We start from the raw sequence: 12,450 nt of genomic DNA, 5'->3' as shown, positions 1-12,450 counted from the left end.
TTATTAGCAACGCCGAGCTTTAAAACCATCCCGTATCTCTGTCCGAACCCCTCGTGCAACTGTGAGCACCTTTGCATCGTATCTGTGATACTTGTAGAACGAGCGGTTCGGACAGAAACAGTCCTTCATGGTCAACACAGGTTGGTTTGCTATCGAGGAGCAAGTGGCTGTGGGTTCACTCGGTGCATCACAGTCACGGAAGGGGCTTGTTCCTAGTGGGACATAATTGACGGCGGGACTCTCAACGCGGAAGTGGTGTTTCTAACGTCCAGGTGTTTGTATGGCTGAGCAGCTACGTTAGCTATCTATAAACGTGTTTTGTTCTGAAACTTGTAAGCAACGAACGAGTTCCCCCTGTTGGCTATTATTATGTAACACTAATAATAATAAAGCTGAAATGTCTAATAACGTTATCATTGACAAACTGACTCGCTATTATGAGCGATATAGCGAGTATGTCACGAAGAACCCAGCGACGTGCGCACAGCTTGAGAGCACAGTGCGAACACTGTCCTACCTGATCGCAGGTAAGCTGTCTGGAATAATGTCACATATACATCTGAGTTAAAATATAAAAAAGTAAGCAAGTAGAACTACAAGAATACAAGGAAGTGTTGGTGACTGACAGGATCTATGGGTAACAGTACTGTATATTTGAATATCATATGTCACAAATGTAACTACTAAATACCTGTATGTCATGTATGTCCCTAGCCCCTTACGTGACTGCGGTCACAAAAGCCCCAGGCTTGCAAACCGCAGTCACGTAAGGGGCTAGTATGTCCCTATGCCATAAATGTCATGATGAATAGAAAATGAGGGACCCTGATGTAAACAAGACAAACGTCTTTCTCTGGTCTGCATCCCCTTAACAATTGTGTGTATTGAGCTGTACTGTATTGTACCCATTCTGCAATCTGTTCATAAAGTTTTCATTCATTCAGACATTACAATTTTTTTTTATCTGTGACTAGTGTACATAATTTACAGCAATTGAGAATAATTCATATAGATAGATTATAGTCTAAATAGAGTATTTGCAGGGGTGTAAATAAGACTATAATTTATTATTATAATAGCTTTGATGTACAGGAATATACAATCGAATACAAAATCTGTGCAATAGCCTTATTGTACTTGGAATAAAGTATAATTGATGTCATGGCTTTAACGTGTAATGATACTAATGAACCTTCTTTTGCAGGACGATTTGCAGACTCCCATGAACTATCTGAACTAGGTAAGTAAAGTATGTAGTCTAGGACATAAATATAGATGTTAGCCTAATAAGATGGCGTACCAACACTACAAAATCCCATCATTCTTTGAAACAAGATGTGTTTAATGTTTTGTAAATACTGGGTTACCATTTGATACAGGGCCCAATAAGCTATTAGCCCCATGTGTGCCTATCTTATAGCAGTCCCTTTCTTAGAGCTCACTGGTCGACCACTTGTCACACCTCACATTGGTGCTGTCACTGTGACAGTAAATATGAACGAACACAAGGTATTTAGTATTATTGCTCACTGCTGCTATGCACAATATCGGCTACAACTGGATTGCACAACATAGCACAACATTTGGTTGTTTGGTTACCGAATAAGTCATTGTATGGTATCTCTTAATTATTGTGCTCATTTTGTGGTTACTGGATAACTTTTCCTTTCCATCACCTTGTGTCCCATTCAGTGTACTCTGCCTCCAATCTTCTGGTATTACTTAATGACAGCATTCTTCGCAAAGGGCTAAGATGCATCCTGCCTATCGTAAGTGACCAGAAATAATTTTCTCTTGGTTTAACATAAACTTCTATAATGTTCCATTGCAGTGATACTCAACCTTTTCAGTTGCGCGTGAGGTCAATTATCACATAACATTTCAGAAACCATATTTGATTTGAAGATAAGTGTATCACTGTCTTTTTCGGAGGCTCTTGTAAGCTCAGTTTTAAGGCTAGAGTGGAGATATAGGTATCTGTGTACTGTTCACGTTTTAATTTGGTCAATTCAGGACATTTCCCATTAAAACATTCTCATATCCAGTCTATAAAGAATATAAAAAATTTACTATTATGATGAACTGCCATTTCTATTTTGAATTGATTGAACTAGAAGAGTTGCTCCCAACCCTGACACTGATAATTGTAACATAAGGAAACAATAGCAGCCAAAACCAAAATGTCTATCTAGCTGAGCATATTACAGTGCCCCATTGCCCATATTCACACGGTGGCCATTTTGCTCTTATGTCATGCTCATAGGAATGGAATCCCAACCTGAGCATGACATAAGAGTGAAACGGCCTCTTCTAGTTCAATCAATTCAATATAGAAATGGAAGTTCCTTATAATAGTCAATTGTTTTATATTCTTTATAGACTGGATATGATTCATGAGAATGTTTTAATGGTTAAATGTCCTGAATTTACCAAATTAAAAGTGAACTGACCCGAGATTGTTTGGAATGATGAGTGAATATTTCCAGATTCTATTCTCATCTAATTTAATTTCTCATTATTATGCCCCTACTGTGTGTTCCCAGTGTTTATGATGGTACTAATCCATGTGTGATTATTAGAGTACTATGTGTAGAGTACTAATCCGTGCATGTTTATGAGAGTACTAATCCGTGCGTGTTAAGTACTAATGTGTTCTGTGTTTGTGTTTATTCAGTCTCTGTCTCAGCAGAGGCTTTTCACCTGGTTGTCAGTGTTGGAGTATGTGGAGGTTTTCTTGGAGATGGGAGCCACCAAGCTGTGGGGTGAAGCAGGGCGCTGGGTGGTGATCGGACTCATTCAAATAGCGAAGTATGGGTTAAACAATTGCCTTTAGTTGTGATGTCAACACACTGTATCAGGCAATCACTTTTTTATTTATTCATGTATTATTATTTTTTTAATTTGTTTACAATATAGCAGCAGTGGCTCAGAAGGTAGAGTGGTCGTCTGGTAATCGGAAGGTTCCTGGTTCGATCCCTGCTCCTCCCGGCAGCATGTCGGAAGTGTCCTTGAGCAGGACACTGAACCCCTAACTGTGTGTGTGTGTTGTGTGTTGTGTGTTGCGTGTTGCTTTGGAATGGGTGAATGTGAGGCATACGTTTTAAAGCACTTGGGATAAAAAGCACCATATAAATGCAGTCCATTTATGATACACACAATTTCTGGTGGGCCAGGCTGAAACCTACCTATATACTCTTATTCTACAGCAGGGGTCTCAAACTCAATTTACCTGGGGGCTGCTGGAGGTAGAGTCTGGGTGAGGCTGGGCCGCATAAAATATTCCACAAAAAAAGGGTTTCAAGTATTCCAAAAATGTATTAATACATCAACAAACTACCCCTTTGCCTCATCATAAAACCTCACAAACACCAGCAACTGAGCATTCTCAGTGGTGTCAGTGGACTCATCCACAGCTATGGAAATGCACTGTGCATTTTTTTTATTCTATCACAAAGCTGTTTAATGAAATCATCAGCCAGTATTTCAGTTATTCTGGTTGCTGTGCTATCTGAGGAGGATTTGCTTTTGTTTGCCTTCAAACATGGTCTCCATCACTTCAGTCATACATTATTTTATTATTTATGCATCAGAGAATTGCTTCTTGTGTTTAGCCAACACCCATGCCACTGAGTGAGGACTTGGTTGCTTTTTATCGTTGTGACATAACTTTTAACAATAATTCTGCTTGCAGCTTGATATGATGATTTCATTCCATTTATTTTTGTGGTTCTTAGTGCTGAAAGGTTGCATCAAAATAACTGTTTTGTTTCGTATTGGCGTTTCAAATTGCGTTTCAAATTGCCACTCTTCACAAGAGCTACCGTTTCTTGGCACATTGTGCTGGTTGGAGGGAGGATGAACGCATATATATACGTTATTGGGCGCCAGCGGTTATATATATATACGTTTTTGGATCGTTTTCCCCTTTTTTCGATTTTAATATCCTATTCAATGTCAGGGACCTGTATGTTGCCGTTAAAAGGCATACTGGGACTCCGAAGGTGCAGTACCGGCCAGATCCTGCTAGTAGGCAGTATCGAGAGTGCAGTAAACCCTGTTCCAGACCGGGTGCTACGTTTAAACCGCTCCGGACTGGCTTTTCTAGTAATGGGAAACCTAGGGCTTCACCCAATCGCATTGAATCGTTTTCGGGACCCCCGATCCATATGTTGTGGTGGGTTATGTCGTGGACCAGATGGACATAGGATGGACCAGATGGCGATCAAATTATTGGAATATTATTTTTGGAATACCACCGACCACAGGTAAGGACAATCTGACGTCAATTTCAGCTTGATCGTGCAAGGTTATCATACCCATCCCCCCGATCGGCGTGTGTTGTGGTAATAACGAATGACGTTACTGGCAATCAAATAATCAGAAACGACCCCCCCCCCCCCCCTTTCATGCATTCATGATGAAACATAATACCTATGATATAGATTTGATTTGAAAATAGTAGCGTGTCCAGGGACGAAACGCCAATGGTTTTAGTAGAATTCGCGTTGCGGCCTGTAGCCAGCCTCCCAGGAATTAGCCCGGATCATTCCGAAATTATACTCATATTCACCATGGGATAACGCATATTCCTGATTTATTTTTTATTATTTCTTGCATCTTGAGTGGAAGATAGTTACTGTCAAATGACCATGGTATTGTATCCATAGCTATAATATAAAATATAGATTTAGCTCTACAAACAAGGTGACGCACAGTGAAACTATGTAATGGAAAGCTGGCCCAGCTATAGCTAGATGGGGAAATCAAGATACAAGATACAAGAGTTTTATTTATCACGGCATACAAGTATACAATGAAATGCGGGGGGTCTTGCTCGCAACGATGTGCATAATTACAATAGTAATATTAAGAATCCAATAGAACGACATTGTGCAATAACAAGTAACAAAGTAGGGCATATCGGTATATGTACATGAGTTATTTACAGAGCATGGTAGGACATGCTAGGTCCTGTGGTAGTGCAATACACTGTTAGCTACGGATGAGGCACTGGGTCTTTATGTACACTGCTATACAATGCTATATTTTACAATCTCAAGCTATACTATTCTTAAAGTGACCTTTCCTTCTGTAAAGTGACCATAAGTGTGAGCGTGTGCAGCATGGCCTCGAATGTGTTAAGACAAGAGTTAACATTTTTGTTATTGTTGTTTGTTGTTTTAACATGATGGTGCACAAAGTTCAAAGGTTACGTGGTCCAGGTTGGTTGTGATCATGAGCTTGGCCATGAGCAAATAATTCAAGAAAATAGCATCTGTGTTGGTATTGTAACAGTACAAATGTCACAGCGGCATAACAAGCTACCGCCATACCCGCGGGAAGATGTTTTGAGTAGGGGATACTGTAACGACGACCACGCAACCCCCCCCCCCCCCCCCCCCAGCGGGTAAAAAAAACGGCGTATCACGTGGTGGCACTGTATAGAGGCTGTATACACTAGTATAAATGCGACCTTCAGCACCATGGACAGCGACACTGTCACAAAACACGGACCATACAAGTTTTATACACTAGTGAATTACTAGGCTATAGTTTTTTTCACTAAGTAATAAACATAGGCAGTGGCTTTTTAATAATAGCAGGCCTCTATCTCTGTAGACAGCGAAAAACCCACACCTTTTTAAAACAATTTGAAAGCTTTGATAAAAAATAATAATGCAACTGACACAAGGAATTAACAATCGGGTTTAGATTACAAAGAATTTGAATGACAACTATTTAGAATTAAGTGCAGAATGGGGATCTTACGAGACCGCGATGCATCGTTTTTGCAATATTATACCATATCAGGGATGTGATTTTTCCGTTTTTAACCGGATTTCCGGTTTTCCGGACCTAAAATCTAAACATTTTATGAAAAAAAAAAAAAAATATTCATGAAAGAAAAAATTGTAAAAAAAACATTGATCAGACCTGCTATTCTTGCATAACAGATTTTCATTGGCTATCGATAATGTTAGCAGTTTTGTTGAGTGGCGCGAGATGCTGTAAAGACGTCAACACACTAGGAAACACACTAACACTGGATTGCTTTTGTAAAACTGACCAACCAGGGAAGGTTACTTGCAAGCAGTGCCGCAGTCTGCCACTCAACACTACTCAAGGGAGAGCAAGCATTGTCCAGTTAATGTGAAGCTCTGTAGAAACATCAAACTCTCAAGCATGAGGTACAGAAGCCAACCTAGACATAATCAAGAAGCTGAGATGGAGAAATGTCACCACCTTCATTCTCAAAATTGACCTGAGAGCAAAAGAGTCCATTAGCCCAACTGCAGCCCTTCGCAGTACGCAAGACTTTGAGAGGAGGCGGTTACAGGTGTTGCACAATCTGGTTGCAAAGAAGAAAAGATAAGGTCCTAACGTTAGTGTTTGAGCCAGGATGACTTGGGAGGGGTCAAGATTACCCCCTTTAAAGATTTTAGGGGGACACTGATATATTTGATTCATTTTCTTTGTCCCTTTCCTCTCCCACCTTCCTCTTCCCTGTGAACAGTTCAATATATACAAATAAAATGTGTTCATTCATTCAAATTAAGTGTTTATAATTAAAAAAAAAAGATAGTTTCGAAAATGTTACGTTTTTTTTCTTAAAGCGCAATCACATCCCTGCATATACAGTGGCTCGGCAGCCCATCAAACACAAGCAGAACATGTACAGTATGACTCGGCTGCCCATAAAAAAATAACACCGTATGCGGTAGGGGTGGGGGAAAAAATCGATACGTAGTAGTATCGCGATACCTTTTATTTTTTTGTATAAGGAAGTTGCATTGTTAATTTCAATACCTGTAATAGTACAGTAGTCCACACACTAATATGCATTCAGTTAAGTTGGAATATGACTAATACAAACAGTTCAGTTTGTCAGGTACATGCAACACAGATTACAGTGTTTACATCTGTCTGCGCTTGAGAAAATACCATCTGCAATAAAAATGATTGAAGTGAGATGAACAGACTGAACTTTATTTTATTAGATAAAACATGACAAAGTTTTACTTTGCAGTTGAAAAAAGGTAATAAATAAAATGTGATAAAAAAAATATATATATATCGCAATACTCAGCGTATCGCGATGTATTTAGTATTGCGATACTATCGTATCGTGACGCAAGTATCGTATCGTGAGGTCTCTGGCGATTCCCACCCCTAGTATGCGGCCTGTGACACGGCAGAACATATACACAGTAGGCTCGGTGCCCCATCATAATTAGGACAACACAGCTATGGCAGAGCAGGCCATCAGAACATCATACAGTATGGCTCAGCGGCCCATCAAAATGCAAGTTGCTTAATTATAAACTTATTTACACACCGCACAAACTCCAAGTTCTCCTCTGGTGCAATTTCCAACGACTCTGCCTCGGGGTTAGATTCAGCCGGAGGCTCTCCCTCGTCTACATATTCAGCAGGTGTAGGTGATGGAGGCTCTCCCTCGTCTACATATTCAGCAGGTGTAGGTGATGGAGGCTCTCCCTCATCTACATATTCAGCAGGTGTAGGTGATGGAGGCTCTCCCTCATCTACATATTCAGCAGGTGTAGGTGATGGAGGCTCTCCCTCGTCTACATATTCAGCCGGTGTAGGTGATGGAGGCTCTCCCTCGTCTACATATTCAGCCGGTGTAGGTGATGGAGGCTCTCCCTCGTCTACATATTCAGCAGGTGTAGGTGATGGATGCTCTCCCTCATCTACATATTCAGCAGGTGTAGGTGATGGAGGCTCTCCCTCGTCTACATATTCAGCAGGTGTAGGTGATGGAGGCTCTCCCTCGTCTACATATTCAGCAGGTGTAGGTGATGGAGGCTCTCCCTCGTCTACATATTCAGCAGGTGTAGGTGATGGAGGCTCTCCCTCGTCTACATATTCAGCAGGTGTAGGTGATGGAGGCTCTCCCTCGTCTACATATTCAGCAGGTGTAGGTGATGGAGGCTCTCCCTCGTCTACATATTCAGCAGGTGTAGGTGATGGATTGGAGGCTCCAGCAGGTGTAGGTGATGGAGTATCAACGCTGGTTTCTGTGGTCTTTTTGGATTTGGAAGGAATAGGCCTACCAAAGAAATCCGAAATTCGTTTTTGCACCATGTTAGTTAAATCAATTAACGTGTCAACGTGATAATGACGAATGCCTGCAGGGGCATTATGGGTCATTCAGGAAACAGTCTCAGACAGTGCACTCGTGATAATAACAAACATTTTTTGTTTAACACTTTGATCGCCATGGGTTAAATTCATAATTTACCATCCCTAGCCAGCGCTATTTGTCTATGGAGAAGTTCCCCTTCTTTGCAGGGCTATAACGTTTTAAATTCTATTGCTAAATTGCCATTATTATGGCCCATTCAATGTCCTATATCCATTGTTCAGGGTGTAGCAACGTTAAACCTTTTCATTCACATATTCATACTAAAATATGGTCTAAAGTATAAGTATGTTTTTATCGTTTTCTGCAGCTTTCTCCAGAACTTGATTTATAGCTCCAAATGCATTATATTGATGATGAAATACAGTTTGATAGCAATCGGCGCGAGATAAAAAATTTCAACTGGACGTGGTTCTAGAAGTTACTACATATCATCTAATATTGACCGGATGGGCGAGGGGGCGTTTATAATTCCGTGGGCAACGTTATACCATTCGTCTAGTGTGGGTCATATGGTCATCAGAGCAGTTTATATGGAATACGTTAGAAAATAACGCTGGATCTTACCGTATGTTCCTCGCGCCGTTGGACGATCGGCGTGGAGTAGACAGTTTTCGATTATGGGATGTTGATCCTGATGAACCATTTCCAGGTTGTATAATACTATATACGTCCAAATAACGTTGTTTATTGAGTTAGGGCGAGCGATTGATCATCCAGTGTGTTGAGATGGAGTCAGGCTACCGATCGCGAGTGCCCGGACGCGTCTATATTAATCCCAGCCGAAGAGTGCAAGAGCGCTTCCGCATGCTTCGCCATACGCCAGTATGGTAATGCGCATTTCCTTTTCCTTCACCCAGGTGCTCGCCGCGCATGCGGTCGCCGCTTGGTTCGACGCGAGACCCCCATTCAACACTAATCACAGATGCCAGAACGCGCCATATTAAACGCTGGTCAATCACATTAATACTATATGCTATTGCTATTGCTATATATTGCTATTGCTATATGCAATTTGTTGTGAAGGATCAGATTAAACCGAATATATATATTTATTTATGGATATATATTTAATAGTATTTGTATATCGTTTGATATCCCTTGTATATTCCTTGTACATATACACTGAATATCCCTTTGGTCTACTAACAGCCCATAATAGTTTCATTCTCTCATTGGACAAGAACTTGGCGCCAGCAGCCAAGCCCCTTGGTTCAAGTTCAATCGTGCCGACGAACATGTCGTTACTAGCCCCGGTTCCGCGTAGGAATACGTCTGCCGAAATACGAATGGTACTATTTGTTCACAGCGCATATATATATGGCGCAAGTAAAGTAGAACTTCCCTTAGCCCTTAGTTCTTTACCCTCCAACCTAGTGGCAAGACGTTAAGCCTCACCCACGATACACGTGTGGTGCAGTATGGTCAACTTGGCCTCAGAATGGCATTGAGACATCGTGTGGATTAATAGTTGAATTGTCATAGTTTGGCACTATACCGTCGAGTGGGACGTATTTCTATTAAGTTAATAATAGTCTATTATGTATGGTGCATCGTTCGGTTAGAGTTATAAAGTGAGCAGTACCCCCATCGTTTTCCTCGCGTTATCTAGAGTCTTAACCAGGCTGGGCAGACCACGTGTGGTGCTTTCATCCGAGGAGTTCTGGGCCAGGACGAGTGGACCTGCACATTGGATTACCTTACCCGGACGACGGCGAGCCCTACACGGCTTGGATTATCTACTTGCTTTGGGTGCTTTGATTATGCCATGGATAACAGCCAACACTGGTAAGTGTTGGAACTACCCCCGAGAGGAGTCCAGGTGAGACGGCGCTCTAACCCGAGTGAGGTCGCCTCACGTCTCTTCGTTGTGGACCGGCAGCTACCGTCTACAAGAGGGCCCAACTGTATTCATCTGTGGACCAAGGTTCTGTGGGCACCGTGTTCAGCACTCTGAATTCTCCCAAGAAATCGTTGGCCAGATGGGATATCGCCAGCGGCTCTCCTAACCCCCCCCCCCCCCCTACTGACTTACAACCAGCGGGACCCCCTTTAGTGTATCCAGCTATAATCATTAAGTACCATCGCTATAGTTCCCTAAAGAACCAGGTTGTATACTTGCTTCCTGCGTAACCAGAGATTGGACATTCAATGTTGATTTGCCTACGAATACTCATTTGCCTTACAAGTGCATTCAAATCATAAATGTCATTACGTGAACGTTGTATATACCCTTTGCTATATATTAAAGATTCGACGGATACATTTGTGTGGACTTGATTTCATCAGGTGGGAAAGTGTTCATCATATCTATATCATGTACTGTGTGGCCAGTAGTTAAAGTACATAAAGCGGTAGTGGTTTAATGATACCATACTTATCAATACAGTCAGGGAATTGTACCCCTCAGTTACAATTGGTCCTTCGAGCCGGATGGTAACTAGTGTAATATTAATATAGTGTTATTAATATTGAAATGGCCTATGATGAACACTCCACGAAACGGTCCTCCTAACGTAGAACGCCCGCGGCGCAGACGACAGCCACCTCCGTACTTAGAGGATTACGCTGTCAGTCAACTACCTAGCCTTCTACAAACGGTAAACGCGGTAAAAGTAGAAAGTAAAATTATGTCTGACCTTAACGACCAGGTTACCCCGACCACAGAGGCCCTAGTGGGTTCTAATGTAACTGACCAAGCTCACGGTGGGGACCAGGAGGGAGCTGACATGCCTTTACCCCCCGCCAATACCGAAGAAGTAGTCCCCGACCAGCCCTGGGAGGAAGACAACCCTACAGAGAGAGAACTCTGCACGGAAGAAGAGGAGGAGAGCGCAGAGGAAATAGAGCTCCAGGACTCCCCAACGAGTACCGCCAGGAGCGGCTCACCTCTACAACCGTCTTCCCCCAGCGAAGCGGAGAGGATGCTATCACAGGCGTTCCTCGTCAGCCTGACAGCCTCTACCGAACGCGATCGACTCCAGGGTGAACGCGATCGACTTCAGGGTGAACGCGATCGACTCCAGACACAGCAACGGAGCGAAGAAGAGCGCATACGCCTGGAGATGAGACGCCTTCAGACGGAAGAGAATATGGCAAGAGACCGAGCAGACACCCAGCGTGCCGCTGCCGGTGCCCAAAGAGAAGCAGAGCGCGACCTCGCTCTCATCCAGCGCGAAACCGAGCGCGACAGACTACAAGCCGAGCGCGACAAGCTACAAGCGCAACTAATGGAGCAGCTGATCCTCAAGGCAACACCCTCTCCCTCCGCCAGGGGTTCAAGGAACTCGTCGAGACAACAGTCAAGGGCAGCGTCTCCTAACCGAGCAAGCGACCCTGAACTTGACCAACAGACCAAGCCTATACCCCCCGCAAACCCCCTTCCCCGACCGGTCCAAGCGAGACCCAGCTACAAGGAAGGAGCAGCATACACTGCGGAGAAGCTAAATAAACGACTACAGGATCTAGAGGACCTGATAGAAGAAGAAGAGGGAGAGGAGGAGAACCAAGCCCGACGACAGCACAGTACTCCACCGGACCAGGAGGTCCAGTACAGCCCAGGCTATACCCCCGCGGCGCTGCGCTACAGACCCCCGACTCTATTCACGGGTGAGCACGACGCACGACCAGCCCCGAGGAATAGCACCTGGACCAGCGGGCCATGGTACCCTGCCGGTACCAGCCCACAGAGAGGCGCAAGAGGAGACTCGCCTAGGAGGCCTCTCCCCCAACGCTCGCCGATGTATCAGCCATCCACGGCGTCATACATTGCCACACCGACCATCCCAGACTTCACCCATGAGAATCGGGCACAGTACACGGAGCTCCGAATGTGCTTAGAGACAATGATGGTGGATGTCGTTGATGAACGTCACAAGTATGCAATATTACTGAAGCACCTGAAAGTACCCCGAGCGCACAATATAGCGCTAGCCTATGCCACCTCTACGACCCCATACACCGCGGCTCTAGCAGCGCTGGACCAGAGATATGGACGTATATGGGATTACGTAATCCAAGAGATAAGGCATATTGACCGCCTACCCCCAGCAACAGACAATCGCTCATTAGACGACCTGTCTATAAAAGTGCAGTCCCTGGTAGGGATGCTGGGAGCGCAACGAGAAAAGGGTATGCACGAGCTATACGCCAACTCTAACGTCGAGAGGATTTTAGAGAAGCTGCCACCCGCCAGACAAGAGCGCTTTAGGCGGCAGAGAGACCACCGTGATCCTAACGGTCCCGAACCATCCCTCCTCGATCTAGCCGACTTCCTGGCGAGAGAA

General features: G+C 43.7%; 1 protein-coding gene across 1 annotated transcript in view; it reads left to right on the top strand.

Annotated features, from left to right (window-relative positions):
- Positions 1-258: 258 nt before the first annotated feature.
- The window catches only part of pex16 (peroxisomal biogenesis factor 16), a 37,995-nt gene continuing 25,803 nt past the window's right edge, over positions 259-12,450 (top strand). Inside the window, exons 1-4 of the mRNA XM_084337492.1 lie at positions 259-527; positions 1,205-1,240; positions 1,693-1,769; positions 2,675-2,808. Coding sequence (XP_084193618.1) covers positions 398-527; positions 1,205-1,240; positions 1,693-1,769; positions 2,675-2,808 — 377 coding nt within the window. The 5' untranslated portion in view covers positions 259-397. The remainder of the gene's footprint in view (positions 528-1,204; positions 1,241-1,692; positions 1,770-2,674; positions 2,809-12,450) is intronic.

This window comes from Notolepis coatsorum (assembly GCF_963971535.1).
Source record: "Notolepis coatsorum genome assembly, chromosome: 20".
NCBI lineage: Eukaryota > Metazoa > Chordata > Actinopteri > Aulopiformes > Paralepididae > Notolepis > Notolepis coatsorum.
Note: the sequence above shows the minus strand (reverse complement) of the source record. Positions and strands in the feature narration are given on the sequence as shown.